Raw genomic sequence first — 17,101 nt, 5'->3', positions numbered from 1 at the left:
AATTACTTTGGACATAGATGGAATAAACACTCCCAACCAAAAGACCTAGGGTGACAGGATGGATTAAAAAGACCCATCTGTATGCTGCCTATAAAAACCTCATTTTAGACATAAAGACACCTGCAGATTGAAAGTGAGGGGATGCTTGCACTGTTGGTGGTAATGCAAACTGGTGCAGCCGCTCTGGAAAACAGTGCGTAGGTTCCTCAAAACAATTGAAAATCGAACTACCCGACGACCCCTCTATAGCACTACTGGGAGTTTATGCAAAGGATACAGGAATGCTGATTTATAGGGGCACATGTACTCCAATGTCTATAGCAGTGCTGTCAACAATAGCCAAATTCTGGAAAGAGCCTAAATGCCCATCAACTGATAAATGGATAAAGAGATGTGGTTTATATATACACTGAAATACTCCCTGGCAAGGAGAAAGAGTGAAATCGTGCTATCTCTTGCAATATAGATGGAACTAGAAGGTATTATGCTACATGAAATAAGTCACAGAAAGACAGATATCATATGTTTTTGCTCCTATGTGGAACTTGAGAAACTTAACAGAAGACCGTGGGGGAAGGGAAGGGGAAAACAGTTACAAACAGAGCAGGAGAGGGGCAAACCATAGGAGACTCTTGAATGCAGAGAACAAAGAGAGGGTTGATGGGGGCGGTGGGTAAGAAGGGAAAGTGGGTGGTGGGCATTGAGGAGGGCACTTGTTGGGATGAGCCCTGGGTGTTGTCTATAAGTGATGAACCACGGGAATCTACTCCCAAAACCAAGAGCACACTATACACAGTGTATGTTAGCCAAGTTGACAATAAATTCTATTAAAAAAAAATGAAAGCGAGGGGATGAAGAAAAATTTATCACGTTAAAAGAAAAAAAATAGCGATACTTTTGTTAGACAAAAGAGTCCTTAAAACAAAGACTGTGGGGCACCTGGGTGCCTCAGTCATTTGAGCAACTGACTAGGTCTTGGCTCAGGTAATGATCTTATGGCTGGTGGCTTTGAGCCCCATGTTGGGCTCCAGGCTGACAGCATGGAGGCTGCTTGAAATTTTCTCTCCCCCTTTCTATGTCCTTCCCCAACTCTGTCTCTCTCAAAATAAATAAACAACCAAAAACAAAGACCGCAGCAAGAGCCAAAGAATGCTACTATATCATAATAAAGGGTACAATCCAATAAGAAGATCTAACAAATGTAAACATTTATGCACCCACCACAAGAGCACTCAAGTACATAAAACAATAACCAACATAAAGGAACTAATTGATAATAAGACAGTAATAGGGTACTTTAACACCCCATTTACATCAACAGATCTTAACAACCAAAGAAACAATGGCTTTGAGCCATACAGAGAAAGACAGATATCATATGTGTTCACTCTTATGTGGATCCTGAGAAACTTAACAGGAATCCATGGGGGAGGGGAAGGAAAAAAAAAGAGGTTAGAGTGGAAGAGAGCCAAAGGATAAGACACTCTTAAATAAAACTGAGAACAAATTGAGGGCTGATGGGGGGTGGGAGGGAGTGGAGGGCGGGTGATGGGTATTGAGGAGGGCACCTGTTGAGATGAGCACTGGGTGTTGTATGGAAACCAATTTGACAATAAATTTCATATATTTAATAAAAAAAAAAAAAAAAAAGAAAAAGAAACAATGGCTTTGAATGACAGAGTGGCCCAGATTGGACTTAAGAGATTTTTTCAGAACGTTCCATCTTGAAACAGAATACACGTTGTTTTCAAGTGTCCATGGAATATTCTCAAGAATGGATCACAAACAAAAAACAGGCCTTAATTATTAAAAACAATACATGCAGGTTAAATAACATGCTACTACACTGGAATGGGTTAAGCAAGAGATACAAGAAGAAACTTAAAAAATTACGTGTATACAAATGGAAATTAAAAAAAAAAACAAAAACAACAAAAAAAAACAATGGTCTGAAACCTTTGACATGCTGCAAACGTGGTCCTAAGAGGGAAGTACATAGCAATATAAGCCTACTTCAAGAAGCAAGAAAAAATTCAACCAACCTAACCTTATACCTAAAGGAGCTAGAAAAAGAACAACAAATGAAGCCTGAAGCCAGCAGAAGAAAGCAAGTAATAATGATCAGAACAGGGGCCCTTGGGTGGCTTATCTGGTTAAGTGTCTGACTCTCGATTTTGGCTCAGGCCATGATCTCACAGTTGTGAGATCGAGCCCCGTGTTAGGCTCTCTGCTGGCAGCATGGAACCTGTCTGGGATTGTCTCTTTTGCTTTCTCTCTCTCTCTCTCTCTCTCTCTGCCCATCCCCCACTCATGTGTGGTGTCTCTCAAAATAAAATTTAAAAAAAGAGATTAAAGCAGAAATGAATGATAGACAAACAGAAAACAGAAAATACTAGAACAGATCAATGAAACCTAGAGCTGGTTCTTTGTAAAAATTAAAACTGATAAGGTGTTAGCCAGAGTAATCAACAAGAAAATAGAAAAGACCAAAATAAAACCACAAATGTGAGAGTAGAAATAAGAACCAACACCACAGAAATACAAACATTTATGAGAGAATATTGTGAAAAAATGTATGCCAACAAGTTGGACAACTTAGAAGAAATGAATAAATTCCTGGAAATATATAACTTACCAAAGTAAGACAAGAAGAAATAGAAAATTTGAAAAAAAAATCAATAACCAGCAAGGAAACTGAATCAAGAATCAAAAAACTCTCAACAAACACAAGTCTAGGACCAGATGCCTTCAGACGTAAATTTTAACATGTAAAGAAGAGCTAATACAAAAAAAAAAAAAAAAAAATTTAACCTGTTCTTTTCAAATTGTTCCAGAAAAACATAAAAGGAAGGGAAACTTCCAAATTCATTCTATGCCAGCTTTACCCTGATACCAAAACCAGATAAAGACGCCACAGAGAGAATTACAGGCCAGCATCTCTGATGAACATGCAAAAATCTTCAACAAAATAAGCAAACTGAATCCAACAATACATTAAAAAATCATTCACCGGGGGCAGAAGCAGCTGGGTGGCTTAGTCAGGTAAGCATCCAACATCAGCTCAGGTTATGATCTCATGGTCCATCGGTTTGAGCCCAGTGTCAGGCTCTGTTGACAGCTTGGACCCCGGAACCTATTTCAGATTCTGTGTTTCCCTCTCTCTCTGTCCCTCCCCTGCTTGTGATCCTTCTCAAAAATAAACATTAAAAAAATCATTCCTTTGCTGTGCAGAAGCTTTTTATCTTCATAAGGTCCCAGTAATTCACTTTTGCTTTTAATTCCCTTGCCTTTGGGGATGTGCCGAGTAAGAGATTGCTACGGCTGAGGTCAGAGAGGTCTTTTCCTGCTTTCTCCTCTAAGGTTTTGATGGTTTCCTGTCTCACATTCAGGTCCTTTATCCATTTTGAGTTTATTTTTGTGAATGGTGTGAGAAAGTGGTCTAGTTTCAACCTTCTGCATGTTGGGCACTTGTACCCCAATGTTTATAGCAGCACTCTCAACAATCGCCAAATTATGGAAAGAGCCTAAATGTCCATCAACTGATGAATGGATAAAGAAATTGTGGTTTATATACACAATGGAATACTACGTGGCAATGAGAAAAAATGAAATATGGCCTTTTGTAGCAACGTGGATGGAACTGGAGAGTGTGATGCTAAGTGAAATAAGCCATACAGAGAAAGACAGATACCATATGGTTTCACTCTTATGTGGATCCTGAGAAACGTAACAGAAACCCATGGGGGAGGGGAAGGGAAAAAAAAAAAAAGAGGTTAGAGTGGGAGAGAGCCAAAGCATAATAGACTGTTAAAAACTGAGAACAAACTGAGGGTTGATGGGGGGTGGGAGGGAGGGCAGGGTGGGTGATGGGTATTGAGGAGGGCACCTTTTGGGATGAGCACTGGGTGTTGTATGGAAACCAATTTGACAGTAAATTTCATATATTAAAAAATAAATAAAAAAAATAAAATAAAAAAAATAAAAAAATAAAATAAAATAAAATAAAAAAATCATTCAATCACTCACTATAACCAAATGGGATTTATCCCTGGTTTGCAGGGGTGGTTCAATATTTGCAAATCAATGAATGTGATATCTCATATTAATTTTCAAAAAAGCATAAAGTCATATCATTGCAATAGATGCAGAAAAAGAATTTGACAAACTATAACATCCATTCATGATACAAACCTCAACAAAGTAGGCTTAGAGGAACCATACCTCAACATAATAAAGGCCATATATGGAAAATGAACAGCTAATATGATCCTAGCTGGGGAAAAACTGAGAGAAAAATTTCTTAGACCTTGCTTCTAGTTATCTGCTTCTCATGAGCACCATTGGTTGTTAATAAATTAATCTTAACATTTATTATATCCTACTTTAATGGAGACCAATTTCTCCTATACAAGTTTATGTGTCTTATATCTTTTTTTTCATCCACTTTTCAATTTATCATTTTTGTTTTTTTCTTAACAAACTCCCCAAAGGTTAGATTTATTTTGTTCACAAATCTGTTAGGAAAAGTGTGGCCAGGACAGGTAGTCTCTGCCCTGCTCAGCTTCAGGTGGGGCAACTGAAAGGTTTGGGGCTGGATCCATTTGAAGATTTGTTCACTAACGTCTGGTGGTTGATGCTGGCTGTTGCCTGGGACTTCAGGAGGCAGCAGAAACAAACTGACACACCTAGACCCTCTTTGTGGCCTAGGATTCCTCACTAGATGGGGAGCTAGATTCCAAGTAAGCAGCCTGAGATACAGAGCAAGGCAGAAGCTGTATCGCCTTTTGTCATCTAGGCTTGGAATACACACAGGATCATAGTCACATATTCTGTTCATTAGGAGCAAGTCACTAAGGTTGTTCCATGGCCTTTTTTTTTAATGGAATTAATATTTAAAACCTATGGACACCTTTAAAAAGTAGTATAATTTACCCGCTGGCCACAAATGTTTGTATTCTTCCCACCTGAAAAATACATTCACTCCCCTCCCCCTCGAATACCTCCTGCAAGTCTCAGTTATCATGGCATCAGCTTCAGGGCTTGAGTCCAAGATCTTACCATCTTAATCAGGTGCAGTGGGGATAAGCTGCCTGGGTTATGGTATCTCAAGTATAGCCCCTTGATTGCAAGGGTTCTCAATATGAGGACTTGAGAACGAAAGAGACAGTTATTTACCACTCACAAATGGAACATTCTAGTCAACTGCTGAAGACTCTCCCATTCAGAAAAAGAAGATGGGAAGCACCATAGTCCATAAGAGTTTTGAAATATAGCCTGATGCATGCTGTCAGTTCTTAAGTTAGGACTTAGTCCTAACCACGGGAATACTTCCTCCATGTCTCTTCCCTTTCTTTACTCTTTAAACTCTTGGTTCCTTCCTTTTCATAAGGAATGACTTGTATTTGCAGCTGTTTTTTCATCCTGCTTCCTCCCTGTGGGACTTCTAAGACCCAAAGGCCTCTTTTCATTTTACACTATTTGGCCCCTTTTAGTCCAAGGTAGCAAATAGTATGTTTGCTACTATAAATCTCTTACCTTTTTTAGTTTTCTGTAAATATTACTGGATTTCATGTCGTGTTTTAGCAAAGCGACCCTCGCAAGTCCTTTTGAGATAAGCTTTTCGCTTCAGTTTCCTGTGAAGCTCTTATAGGAAAATGCCTTTAAAATTCGTCTACTCTTGGGGCTCCTGGCTGGCTCAGTTGGTAGAGCATGTGACACTTGATCTCTGGGTGCTGAGTTTATGCTAATTCCACACCCATGTCGGGTGTGGAACCTACTTTAAAAAAAAATCTTACACTCTTAAGATCCTTAAAGAAATTGGAGGCATACCTTAAATCTTCCTGTTTTCCTGGTAGCACCCTGGATTTTTTCTTAACCCAAAAGCCATTTCTTTATTTTAGCATTATTTGACAGTTCAACATGTAGAGAGGCTGTAAAGGAGAAACAGATACTTGAACCCTGTAAGTCCTGGTTCCTTTCAGTTGCATAGTCTTTCTTTAGTTTCTCTTTCCTATCCGTTTCACTTTCAGGTATTTTGTAGCATGACTTTCCTTTCCTCCAGTGTCATTTTCTTCACTTGCTTAGAGACCCTTGCTGTCAGCCTCTTCATAGGCCTTCAGGGTTCCACTAAGAGTCTTGTGGAGGCCATTTTTGGGTCTCATCCTTACGCTTTTCTACATCTTTCCACTTCCACCTACTCTTGGTTCAAAGGAAGTTTACTTTTAGGGTTTTTTGAATAGCAGCACACCATTTTTAGTATCAGTATCTGTGGTAGCAATTTACTGCCGCATAATAAGCCACCTCAAAACCTAGTAGTTCAAAACAGCATTTCTCTTGTTCACCAATCTTATTTTAGGCAAAGCAGAGTAGGGCAACTCATTTCTTCTTCATTTGGCATCAGCTGGCATAACTGGAAGCTGGAGACTAGAATCATCTAAAGGCTTGTTCACGCACGTGTTTGGCTGTTGAGGCTGGCCTTTGGCTAGGACGTTGGCTAGTCTCAGCTGGAGTATCTACACGAAGACTCACTAGGTAGCCTAGGATTCCTCACAACGTGGTGGCTGGGTTCTAAGGGTGAGCTTCCCTAGAGAAAGAAAGTCAGATGGAAGCTGTATCACATTTTCTAAACTGGCCTTAAAAATCACAGCAGTTGGGGCGCCTGGGTGGCTCAGTCGGTTAAGCGTCCGACATCAGCTCAGGTCACGATCTCGCGGTCCACGAGTTCGAGCCCCGCATCGGGCTCTGGGCTGATGGCTCAGAGCCTGGAGCCTGCTTCCGATTCTGTGTTTCCCTCTCTCTCTGCCCCTCCCCCGTTCATGCTCTGTCTCTCTCTGTCCCAAAAATAAATAAATGTTAAAAAAAAAATTTTAAAAAAATCCCAGCAGTTCTGCATATTCTGTTCACTAGAAACCAGTTACTGAAGCCAGCATATATTTAAGGGGAGGAATTTTCACAGAAGTATCAACGAATTTATTAAACCACCACATCCATTCACCTTGTCTTACCAATCATATAGAATGGATGGAAGTCCTTCCCAACTCAGCATCACTGAAACTCCACCAGTTTTGTTGTTGTGGTTGTTTTTGTTTAGTATGATCTCTTATTTTCTGGAAAGTAACAACGGATTACAAGATAACAGTATTGAATTAAATATTTTTTTGCTTCAAAAAATATGTGGATCATCCAATTAATGTTTTATACTGGGAGATGTGATTTCTTAACACATCCTGGAGAATCATTTCTCCTGTGAATGCACTTCAAATTAGCATAAAACATTTGCAGTTCAGAAACAGACCATGGTGTTAGAGTCATTACTTATAGATTCATGAATTAGAGTCTTATTTCCAGAGTCTTATCTTGGGACGTATTTTTTGACGTGGGCATACATAAGTCAATATGATATTGCTAAAACTTCTTTAAAAGTTATGGAGTGTTAAGATGGGGGAAGGGCCAAGAGACTTTCTCCTAAGAGGGGACTTATGAAAGAAAGATATGAAAAAATCATAGAAAATAAAAGTATAGAATTGAGTGCAAATGTTGTGTAGTAAAGAGAATGATAGCAAAGATCTATTTCAGTAACACCTGATGGCTTTAACTTGGCTCTTGATTTTCTGAGTTGTTTAAGGTTCCACATTCTAAGACAGGTAACATTTTATTGCAAATGAGTTTATTTAAAATTTGAGTGCCTGGCTGGCTCAGTTACTCTTGATCTTGAGATTGTGAGTTCAAGCATCACACTGGGCATAGAGATTACTTAAAATCTGAAAAAAATTTTTTTTTCATAGTAGTTTTGAGTTAGACTCTTTTCACTCCCTTCCAAACTATAGTGTTTTATTCATGCAGGCTGATGTCCTTACAACAGAACTGGAAACTACATCTTCAAAATGTCTACACCTGGATGCAAAAAATCAAGTTCTTCAACAAGAGTTATTATCAATGAAATCTTTCGAAGAAGAACGTGAAAAACTAGAGAGCAATAACAAGAAGTTACAGCAAGAAGTAGTAAAATTGAAACAATTTATGGAAATGAATATGGTAGAACGCAGTCAAGTGGAACAGTATAAACGGGAGATTGAAGAAAGAGCACGACTGGACATAGAAGAAAAATTACACGAAGTCAACCTGTTTTTACAGGTTAATTGATTGATCTGTAATGTGCTGTAATTCATTTCACTGCAAATTACATTTTGGATAGATGTATTGTAGGGGTTTCCTCTACTTGCTTTATGGTAATTTGTAGATTTCTGGAGGCATTTGTTCCCCCCTTTAAAGATTTCAGTTTTCATCATTATTCCTACTAAATCGAGAGGATAAGAAAAAATGATGATTTAAACAACTAGTCTCACTATGAAGAGGAAAAGAAAAATGATTTAAAAATTGCACTGTACTTGGATTATTCTTAAGTTTATTGTTGACTTTTAAAATTTTGTCATTGATTCTACTATTTGAATTATCAGATTGTGTGAATACTAATACAAGAATGATTCAACTTTAATTTTATAAATCATATGATAAATATGATATGATATTTATGATATGATAAATATTTTACATTTGAGCTTTTTTTCATTTAAAATTGCTCTCTGAATCATTGACTCCGAACTAAAGGAAACAGGTATAATTAGTTATTCAGTTTATAGCTATTTTAAAACTATCCTGTTAATTTGCTTTAGGCACAAGCAGCAGCTCAAGAAGACTTGGACCAGTTAAGAGAAAATGCTCATGCTTCAACGAGAAGTCAAATGGAACTTAGAATTAGAGATCTGGAATCTCAGGTCTCTACAATGAAGACTTCTCAAGAAGATTCGACTAAAACAGAGTTGGAAACCTACAGGCAACTCTACCTAGAAGAATTAAAAGTTAGAAAGTCCTTGAGAAATAAGCTGAACAGGTAAGTCAAAACAGAATCATAGTCAAGAAATTTAGCTTATTAATTTGCTTCTAAAGCATAATTTCTGTGGAGCCAAGATCATGAGATGAGTAGGAAGTGAAAGCCAACTAGATCGTGTCATTTTGAGAAATGATGTTTCTAAGTGAACTTACCTTTGAAATGTTAGTCCAGGACAGTTTCAATCCCTCCTCTTTTTTTCGGTTTTACAGACCTCTTCCCCCACCCCCTCCCACACCCCCCGCCCTGTATATTTTCCATTGATCGGATCTGCTAGTCTTTAAGTGCATTGTTTGAAGCTTTCTCATTTAGAAGCATATTAGTATAAAATTGATTGTCAGAATTACCCTAAATAGAAATGTCGATGAGTTTCTTTTTGGAAGATTACATCTTTAACCTAAAAGGTCAAGTACTACTACTACTATTCATCCTGGCAGCTTGGTACATTTATTCTCTTGATTGTGATCTTTGGTATGATTACTAGAGTGGGCCTTGAGAAAAACTATCCTTTATGCTTTTTCTACATTACATAAAGGCATACAGGTGAAATACAGAAAGACTCACACAGGGCTGAAGGGTAGTATAATTCCCAAAATGGCTAAAAAGAGCACCATGGTGGAAGGGAGATATGTGGAAGACTGAAGACAGAAAGGGCAGATTCTGCCTCCAGTGCCTTGGTAACTGTTATAAGCTAATTGCCTCTGTAGCTGTTTTAGTTCTTTCTGATCACACGTCTGTCATCTACTATCTCCCCTAGAGATTGTTGGTCTCATGATTCCTCAGTGTCAAATGCTCAGTTTCTTTGAGATAATAAGTGAAATGTACAAGAGTGGTGAAAGAAAATGCTTGAAAATGTCTTTGAGGGATGGTTTAGTTTTATATCTGTAAACAGGTTTACTAAATATAAGTGTGTATATATAATGGTATCCTGAAGCATCCTGTCAGTACAGCCATCCCAGAAGACAGCAAGTATTATTTGTTAAGCCATGTACATCACTGATAGCCACTTATTTCCCTTCCCTAATTTGAATTGTTAGGAATCCCCCTGGAAACAAAAGTATTTCTTTAGAACAGTTTTAAAAGTACAATTTTAGATAGTAGGTGTGCTCTGTCACATGTTCAGTGCTAAAACACTGTTCAATGGCAAATGCTATTTACTATTATGGAAACTTAAAAAAATGTATGTCATTTAGGAATGATTTAGGGAAAAAGAAAATGTATTTGTGTTTTTTAATCTTCACAGGACTAATGAGAGACTGTCAGAGAGCAATACAAAACTTCTTGTGGAGAGACAGCAGCACCAAACTTTACTCAGGACCCTTACTATGAGCCCAGGCCTGGAACCACCTTATTGTGGACATTTTGAAAATAATTTAGTGCTCAATGGAAACTTTACTCCAGGAGGAAACTTAGTGATTCCTACCTTGAACCCACGGCCGTCATATGACTACTGAGAGACTTCCTTGTGGAAGGTTAGTTATATTATCTGTTTTACTTTGGGTTTCAGATATCTGATATAATAGTTACTTTTATTTTGGTGAAATTCTGAGTTGTTTAAGTAACTAATACATACGAAGTAAAAGTCATAATTATATGTGCTAAGAAAGAACTGAGGTAAAATTATATATATATATATATATAATATAATATATATAATATATTATATATATAATATTAATATAATGTATATAATATATATTATAATATAATATATAATATATATAATATTAGTCCCTTGATCTCTCATTTCTAAGAGATACTTATTTTTATTTTATTTTACTGAGAGAATGAGTGAGTGCATGCAGGGGAGGGGCAAAAGGAGAGGAAGAAAGAGAATCCCAAGCAGGTTTCATGCTCAGCACAGAGCCGAATGTGGGGCTCGGTCTCAAAACCATGAGATCATGGCCTGAGTCAAAATGAAGATTTGGACACTAAAAACAACTGAGCCACACAGATGCACCACAAGAGACACCTAGTATTAACTGTATTCAGTAAATACAACTAAACTGACCCATGTAAAATTTCCTGAAAAGCTTTCATTTAAATTTGATTTTAGAAAGTAAATGTGATTGCCTGCTAACCATAGGTACACTTAGATGCTTGGACTTATTTTCAGTTGGCAGTGGTTCATAAACATTTGAACGTTTTGTTATAATCCAGTTTTTGCACCCCTGTATGTCAGTGAATGTTCGTCCTCCAAACACTTAACGACATGAATGTTTACTATTTAAAAGAATCCATGGGGGTGCCTGGGTGGCTCAGTCAGTTCAGCGTCTAACTCTTGATCTCAGCTTAGGTTTTGATCTCAGGGTCATGAGTCCAAGTCCTGCATTGGGCTCTACGCTAAGCATGGAGGCTACTTAAAAAAAAAAAAAAAAGAATCCATGGTAAGTCCTTTTTATGAATTAAATCAACTTGTAACACTAAAAAGATTAATTTCTCTTTTAAGTTAAAATTTTGCTATTTTCTTACACGAGAATACATCTTTAATTGCTTTCTTATTTATGGCACTCTTTTTTCTTTTTCCTTTTTTTTGACTTATACCACCTTTGTTTCTATTTTTATAAAATATCTTGATGAGTGATTGTAGAGCATTTTATAAATAGCTAAATCAAGCAAATATTTGAATTTTTAAAATGAAACCTTTTTTTCTTCAAATGAGTTCTTTGCCCCTTTCTCTTTTCTTTTTCTGGAAGCCCTTGAATGCAAGTATTATTACACTGGATGTTGTCACACAGGTCCCTTAACCTAGCCTCATTTTAATTTTTTTTTTTATTTTTTATTTTTGGCTTGGATGATTTCTACTACCCTGTCTTGCAAATTGTTGATCTGTTCTTCTGCATCTTCTTATCTGCTGTTGATTCCCTCTAGTGTATTTGTCATTTCTGTTATTGTATCCTTCAGATCTGATTGGTTCTTTTTTATATTTTCTGTCTCTTTGTTGATGTTATCACTGGATCCATTCATTCTTCTCCCAAGTTCACTGAGCATCTTTATGACCATTACCTTGAACTCTTTATGAGGTACATTACTTATCTCTGTTTCACTTAGTTGTTTTCTTAGGTTTTCTCATGTTCTTTCATTTGGAATGTACTCCTCTGTGTCCTCAGTTTGTCTGACTTTCCATGTTTGTTCCTAAAATGGTTCCTATCAACTTTTTCTCTCTTTCGAGTGGGCGTTGCTTTTGAACAATGTACGTTAGTTATGAAGTCAAGGAAGAAGAGAATGTTTCTGTAAGTGTTGTCTAGTCATTTTTCTCGGTGGAGCTGTGACAGGTGACACTGGGTAGGTGGCAAGTAACCCTGGTCTTTTCTTTCTAAATTCAGAACACAGGAGACAGGGAGATGGAGATAAACTTAGTAGCTTTATTACTAATACACACTAACAAATTGGAGGATATGATTTAGGTTATGTTAGCCACATTGGGCTTCCTCCCAAATTGGGCACTTCCCCACACAGTTGTAAATTGAGGAAACAAATGCTTGACACCCACCCCGGGGGCAGGGTGCTTACCACAGAGCTGAGAGCAGACCCAAATTCATGTTACTGTGGGCAGGCACATCTTTTCAAAGAGGAGATTCAGAAACACATAAGCACTGCTTAGCTCCTTCTCCCAAATTCACCTGTTAGGTAAGTCTCCTTTCCCGTCGGGAGGGAGAGAGAGATAAGTCCACATGTGAGAAGTGAAGATTCACCTATAATTTCCGACTGGATTTAAATTATTAATAAAGTCAATTGTGTCTTTTGTACATACCAACGAATGATGAGAGGTTAGGCAGAAGCATGCTAGATGGGAAAGAGAAATCTGTGTTGGGTTTCAAATTTTGCTATAAATAACCACACCATGGGTTCACTCATTGGTTGATTGATGTTGATAAACCAAATTTTCTTTGGAAAGAATAAATAATGCTTTCAGGAAGAATTTCCTCAGTTTCAGCTTGCTTGCTTCACCTAAAGATTTTCTCTTTCAAGTTCTCTGTCCTGTGGTTTAAAAAAGTTGTGCTTGGGGCGCCTGGGTGGCGCAGTCGGTTAAGCGTCCGACTTCAGCCAGGTCACGATCTCGCGGTCCGTGAGTTCGAGCCCCGCGTCAGGCTCTGGGCTGATAGCTCGGAGCCTGGAGCCTGTTTCCGATTCTGTGTCTCCCTCTCTCTCTGCCCCTCCCCCGTTCATGCTCTGTCTCTCTCTGTCCCAAAAATAAAAATTAAAAACGTTGAAAAAAAAAAAAAAAATTAAAAAAGTTGTGCTTGGCGCGCCTGGGTGGCTCAGTCGGTTAAGCGGCCAACTTCGGCTCAGGTAATGATCTCGCGGTCTGTGAGTTCGAGCCCCGCATCGGGCTCTGTGCTGACAGCTCAGAGCCTGGAGCCTGTTTCAGATTCTGTGTCTCCCTCTCTCTGACCCTCCCCCATTCATGCTCTGTCTCTCTCTGTCTCAAAAGTAAATAAACATTAAAAAAAATTAAAGAAAAGTTGTGCTTAAAAATTGACTGCTACTAAAAGAAGTTAACATAATTTCTGTTCCTTTATTTTCATTCATGACTTTAAAATTTGTAATTTAGTTAGAGAGCTACTATTGTGTACCTCATACCTAAGCATTACTGAACCACATGACAAAGTTTTATGTATTCATTTTCTCTGAGTCATACTTAAAATACACGTATTTTTCCTGACTATGAGGAAGTAACTGGCATAGAACTCTAGGCTTGGTAAGACCACAAGTGTATTCCTGGTCTGCATCTAGTTGGTTTCATGACCTCAGGCAAAGTACACTCTCTCTGAGCCCTATTTGTCTATTACGCAAAATTCGGGATTTTGACTAAATTAGTGACTTTTATACCTTCAAAATAATTTTTTTCAAAGAATAGAACGTTGCTTTTTGCTTTTTGCATTAAACTGTATTGTGTAAAACAGAGAGAAGTAGAGCTGTCTAACTAAAGGAGAGATGGAGACTACGGCTGTGACTTCCTTGTCCCTCAATCCTGCAGTGTCCCCAACCGAACCTTAGATTTCTATGGGCCATATTTGAATGTTAACAGTTAATGAGAAAATCCTTCTAATTAAAAATCCTTTAAAAATGTTCTTTGAATTAAAATTTGCTGATATATAGTTTTTCTGTGTATAATTTTCTCACCCTCTTATATTTCTGATCAATGGAAAGGTATACATAAAAGTACACATGTGTTCTTATTCATGGACTTGAAAGCTATTTTCACCATCGAAACACAGTTTTTACTTAGATAAAAATATAAAGGTCACAAAGGTAAATATTTAGGAAAAAAGCTTTTGGGGAAAAGATGCAACATTACCTTGGTAGCTCCTTAAGTCATGTCATATAGAAAACGAGGTTTATATTTTATATCGTATTTATTAATGGTAATATAAAATTGTTTGAATAAAGCCTTCTCCCATCATCTGGTATTGAGTTATTAATTTTATAAGTCTGGTATAGTCATGTTGTCCCATTCATTTTATAAGGCCTGAATATAATGCTACTGTCAAAAAAGTGTTATGGTTCCTCAAAAACTTAAAAATAGATATTCATTAATTCCACTGCTGCGTATTTACCCAAAGAAAATGAAAACACTAATTTGAAAAGTTGTATGCATCCCTATGTTTATGGAAACATTGTTTGCGATAACCAAAATAGGGAAGCAACCTAAGTGTCCATGGACAGATGAATGGATAAAGACAATGTGTAATATGCATACAATGAAATATAGCTCAGCTATCAAAAAGAATGAGATCTTGCCATTTGTGACAACATTGATAGACCTAGAGGGTATTATGCTAGGTGAAATAATTCGGAGAGAGACAAATAAATACTATCTTATTTCACTTACATGTGGAGTACAAAAAAAAAACAAAACAAGTGAACAAACAGAATCATAACTACAGAGGACAAATTGGTGGTTGCTAAAGGGGAGGTGGGTAGAGAGGTATGGGCAAAATAGGTGAAGGGGAGTAAGAGGTACAAATTCCAGTTATAAAGTAAATAAGTCACAGGAATGAAGAATACAGCATATGGAATATCCTCAATAATATTGTATTAATGTTGTATGGTGACAGAGGGTAACTACACGTATGGTAGCAAGCTTAGCATAGTGTATACAATTGTCCAATCTGAATTTGTATACTGAAAAACTAGTGTAACATTGTATGTCAACTATACTTCAATTATAAAAAAGGTATTAGGGAAAACAGTCTTTGAAAATATTGGGAAATATGTCAGCCAAAACATTTGTCCTCACACCTAAATTTGTAAAGACATTGGAATCCTTATCACCACAGTGTTGATTATGTCCTGTACACTATTTTGGAGCCTGTTTGGGGCATTCAGGGAGAGGCTACCTTGTCTAAGAAAGATCTAAATAAGAACATTCTAGACAGGAACAGTTGTAATATACAGTTGACCCTTGACCAACATGGTTTTGCACTGTGCGGGTCTACTTTACTTACACATGGATTATTTTTGGATACTGTACAGTACTGTAAGTGTATTTCCTCTTCCTTCCATTTTTCTTAATGTCATTTTTTGCCCTAGCTTATTCTACTGTACGAAACATGTATGAACCGGCTGTTTATGTTACCGGTAATGCTTCCAGTCAACAGTAGGCTATTAGTAATTAAGTTTTGGGGGATGAAAAATTATATACAGGTTTTTGACTGTACCCCACCCCTGTGTTATTCAAGGGTCACCTATAGTTTTAAATATTCGTACACATTTCATAAGTGGATAACCATAACTTTAATAAGTCAAGTGTTTCAAAACTTGGTCCTAATTTGGAGAAAGGAAACAAAGTTACAATTGAAAATTGTATATTGTTTTCCTTATCTCTAATGGAGAAAGTTATACATCAGAAGCTAACTTTGAAAACTGTTGTAACCCTCTATTTTTCCTTTCTTCAAAGAGATTTTCTGAAATCTTTGTGTGCATATGAAAATAAATAAGTGTTTTAGTCATAATACAGATAGCAAAATATTTTTACTCAATTTTTTGCCAGTAGAATTTCCACATGACAGTAAGACAGTCCCACTTTTTTCATTTTATATGTATTTAAGAGTCAGTCCTGAAAAATTAATAGCAAAAAGCATTCCTTCAAATTTTGTTTTTCTAAAAGTGAAAAAATGGAAAGCCCATTTTAAGGAACTATTCATTAAGGTAAAAAACTGATTAAACTTTCATAAATGGCAGTTTTTCTAATCATTTCCAAGTAATAATTCAGTATACAATATGATTCTTGTTTAAACTTTTTGTACCAGTAAGACCAAACATCACGTTTCAGAGATTATACACATTCAATAGATCAATATTGATTGTGCTTTTTATCACATTCACTTAAATAGTATTATATATATATGTATATATACATATATATATAATATGCACATATTATATGTATTAGTATAATACACATAATGTATTATATATATAATATACACATATTATATATATGTATACAAACACACGTGTATATGTATACATATATATAATACATATGTATTATACATACATATACACGTGTATACATATACACGTGTGTGTGTGTGTGTGTGTGTGTGTGTGTGTATGTATCTGTTCTCCGTTATCTAAAACTAAAATAAAATAGGTAGGAATTTATTTTATTCATGTGATAGTTTTTCTATTTAAGCAATCCCTAACTTTGGTTTAATCTCTACAAGTATTATTTCAAGACCACATGTCGTAAGCTATATATAATTCTTACCATGTCTTGTTTACCTTACACATTCTAAATAATATTTGGCTTATTTCAGATGCAGCGGGAGTTGGAAAAAGAATAACCAGAGCACTAGAAGAAGGTATGTTGCCAAAATGTATGAAGTTATATATCATTGATTTCTGAACTAAACTATAAATAGTAAATGTCATCCCTTTCCATTGTTTGGATAATAGATACTACATTCACATTTTTTGTACATATCTAATAAAAAATGTAAAAGCATGAGCATAATGAAGAACACAATTCCTCCTCATTTAGTCCTCATGTTTCATAGCTCTTTTAAAATCTCCCACAAGTCTAGGGGCACCCAGGTGGCTCAGTCGGTTGGGCGACTGATGTCAGCTCAGGTGGGTTCAGGCCCCACAGAGGGCTCTGTGCTGAAAGCTCGGAGCCTTGAGCCTGCTTCAGATTCTGTGTCTCCCTCTCTCTGTGCCCCTGCCCGCTTGTGGTTTGTCTCTCTCTCAAAAATAAACGTTAAA

At 36.8% G+C, this 17,101-nt stretch overlaps 1 protein-coding gene across 1 annotated transcript in view; it reads left to right on the top strand.

Annotated features, from left to right (window-relative positions):
• LOC131496453 (ankyrin repeat domain-containing protein 26-like) overlaps positions 1-17,101 on the top strand; it is a 90,258-nt gene that overhangs the window by 71,977 nt on the left and 1,180 nt on the right. Inside the window, 5 exon segments of the mRNA XM_058702010.1 lie at positions 7,843-8,133; positions 8,673-8,890; positions 10,131-10,359; positions 16,657-16,675; positions 16,678-16,701. Coding sequence (XP_058557993.1) covers positions 7,843-8,133; positions 8,673-8,890; positions 10,131-10,359; positions 16,657-16,675; positions 16,678-16,701 — 781 coding nt within the window.

The sequence above is a fragment of the Neofelis nebulosa genome, chromosome 15, assembly GCF_028018385.1.
Source record: "Neofelis nebulosa isolate mNeoNeb1 chromosome 15, mNeoNeb1.pri, whole genome shotgun sequence".
NCBI classification, from domain to species: Eukaryota; Metazoa; Chordata; class Mammalia; order Carnivora; family Felidae; genus Neofelis; species Neofelis nebulosa.
Note: the sequence above shows the minus strand (reverse complement) of the source record. Positions and strands in the feature narration are given on the sequence as shown.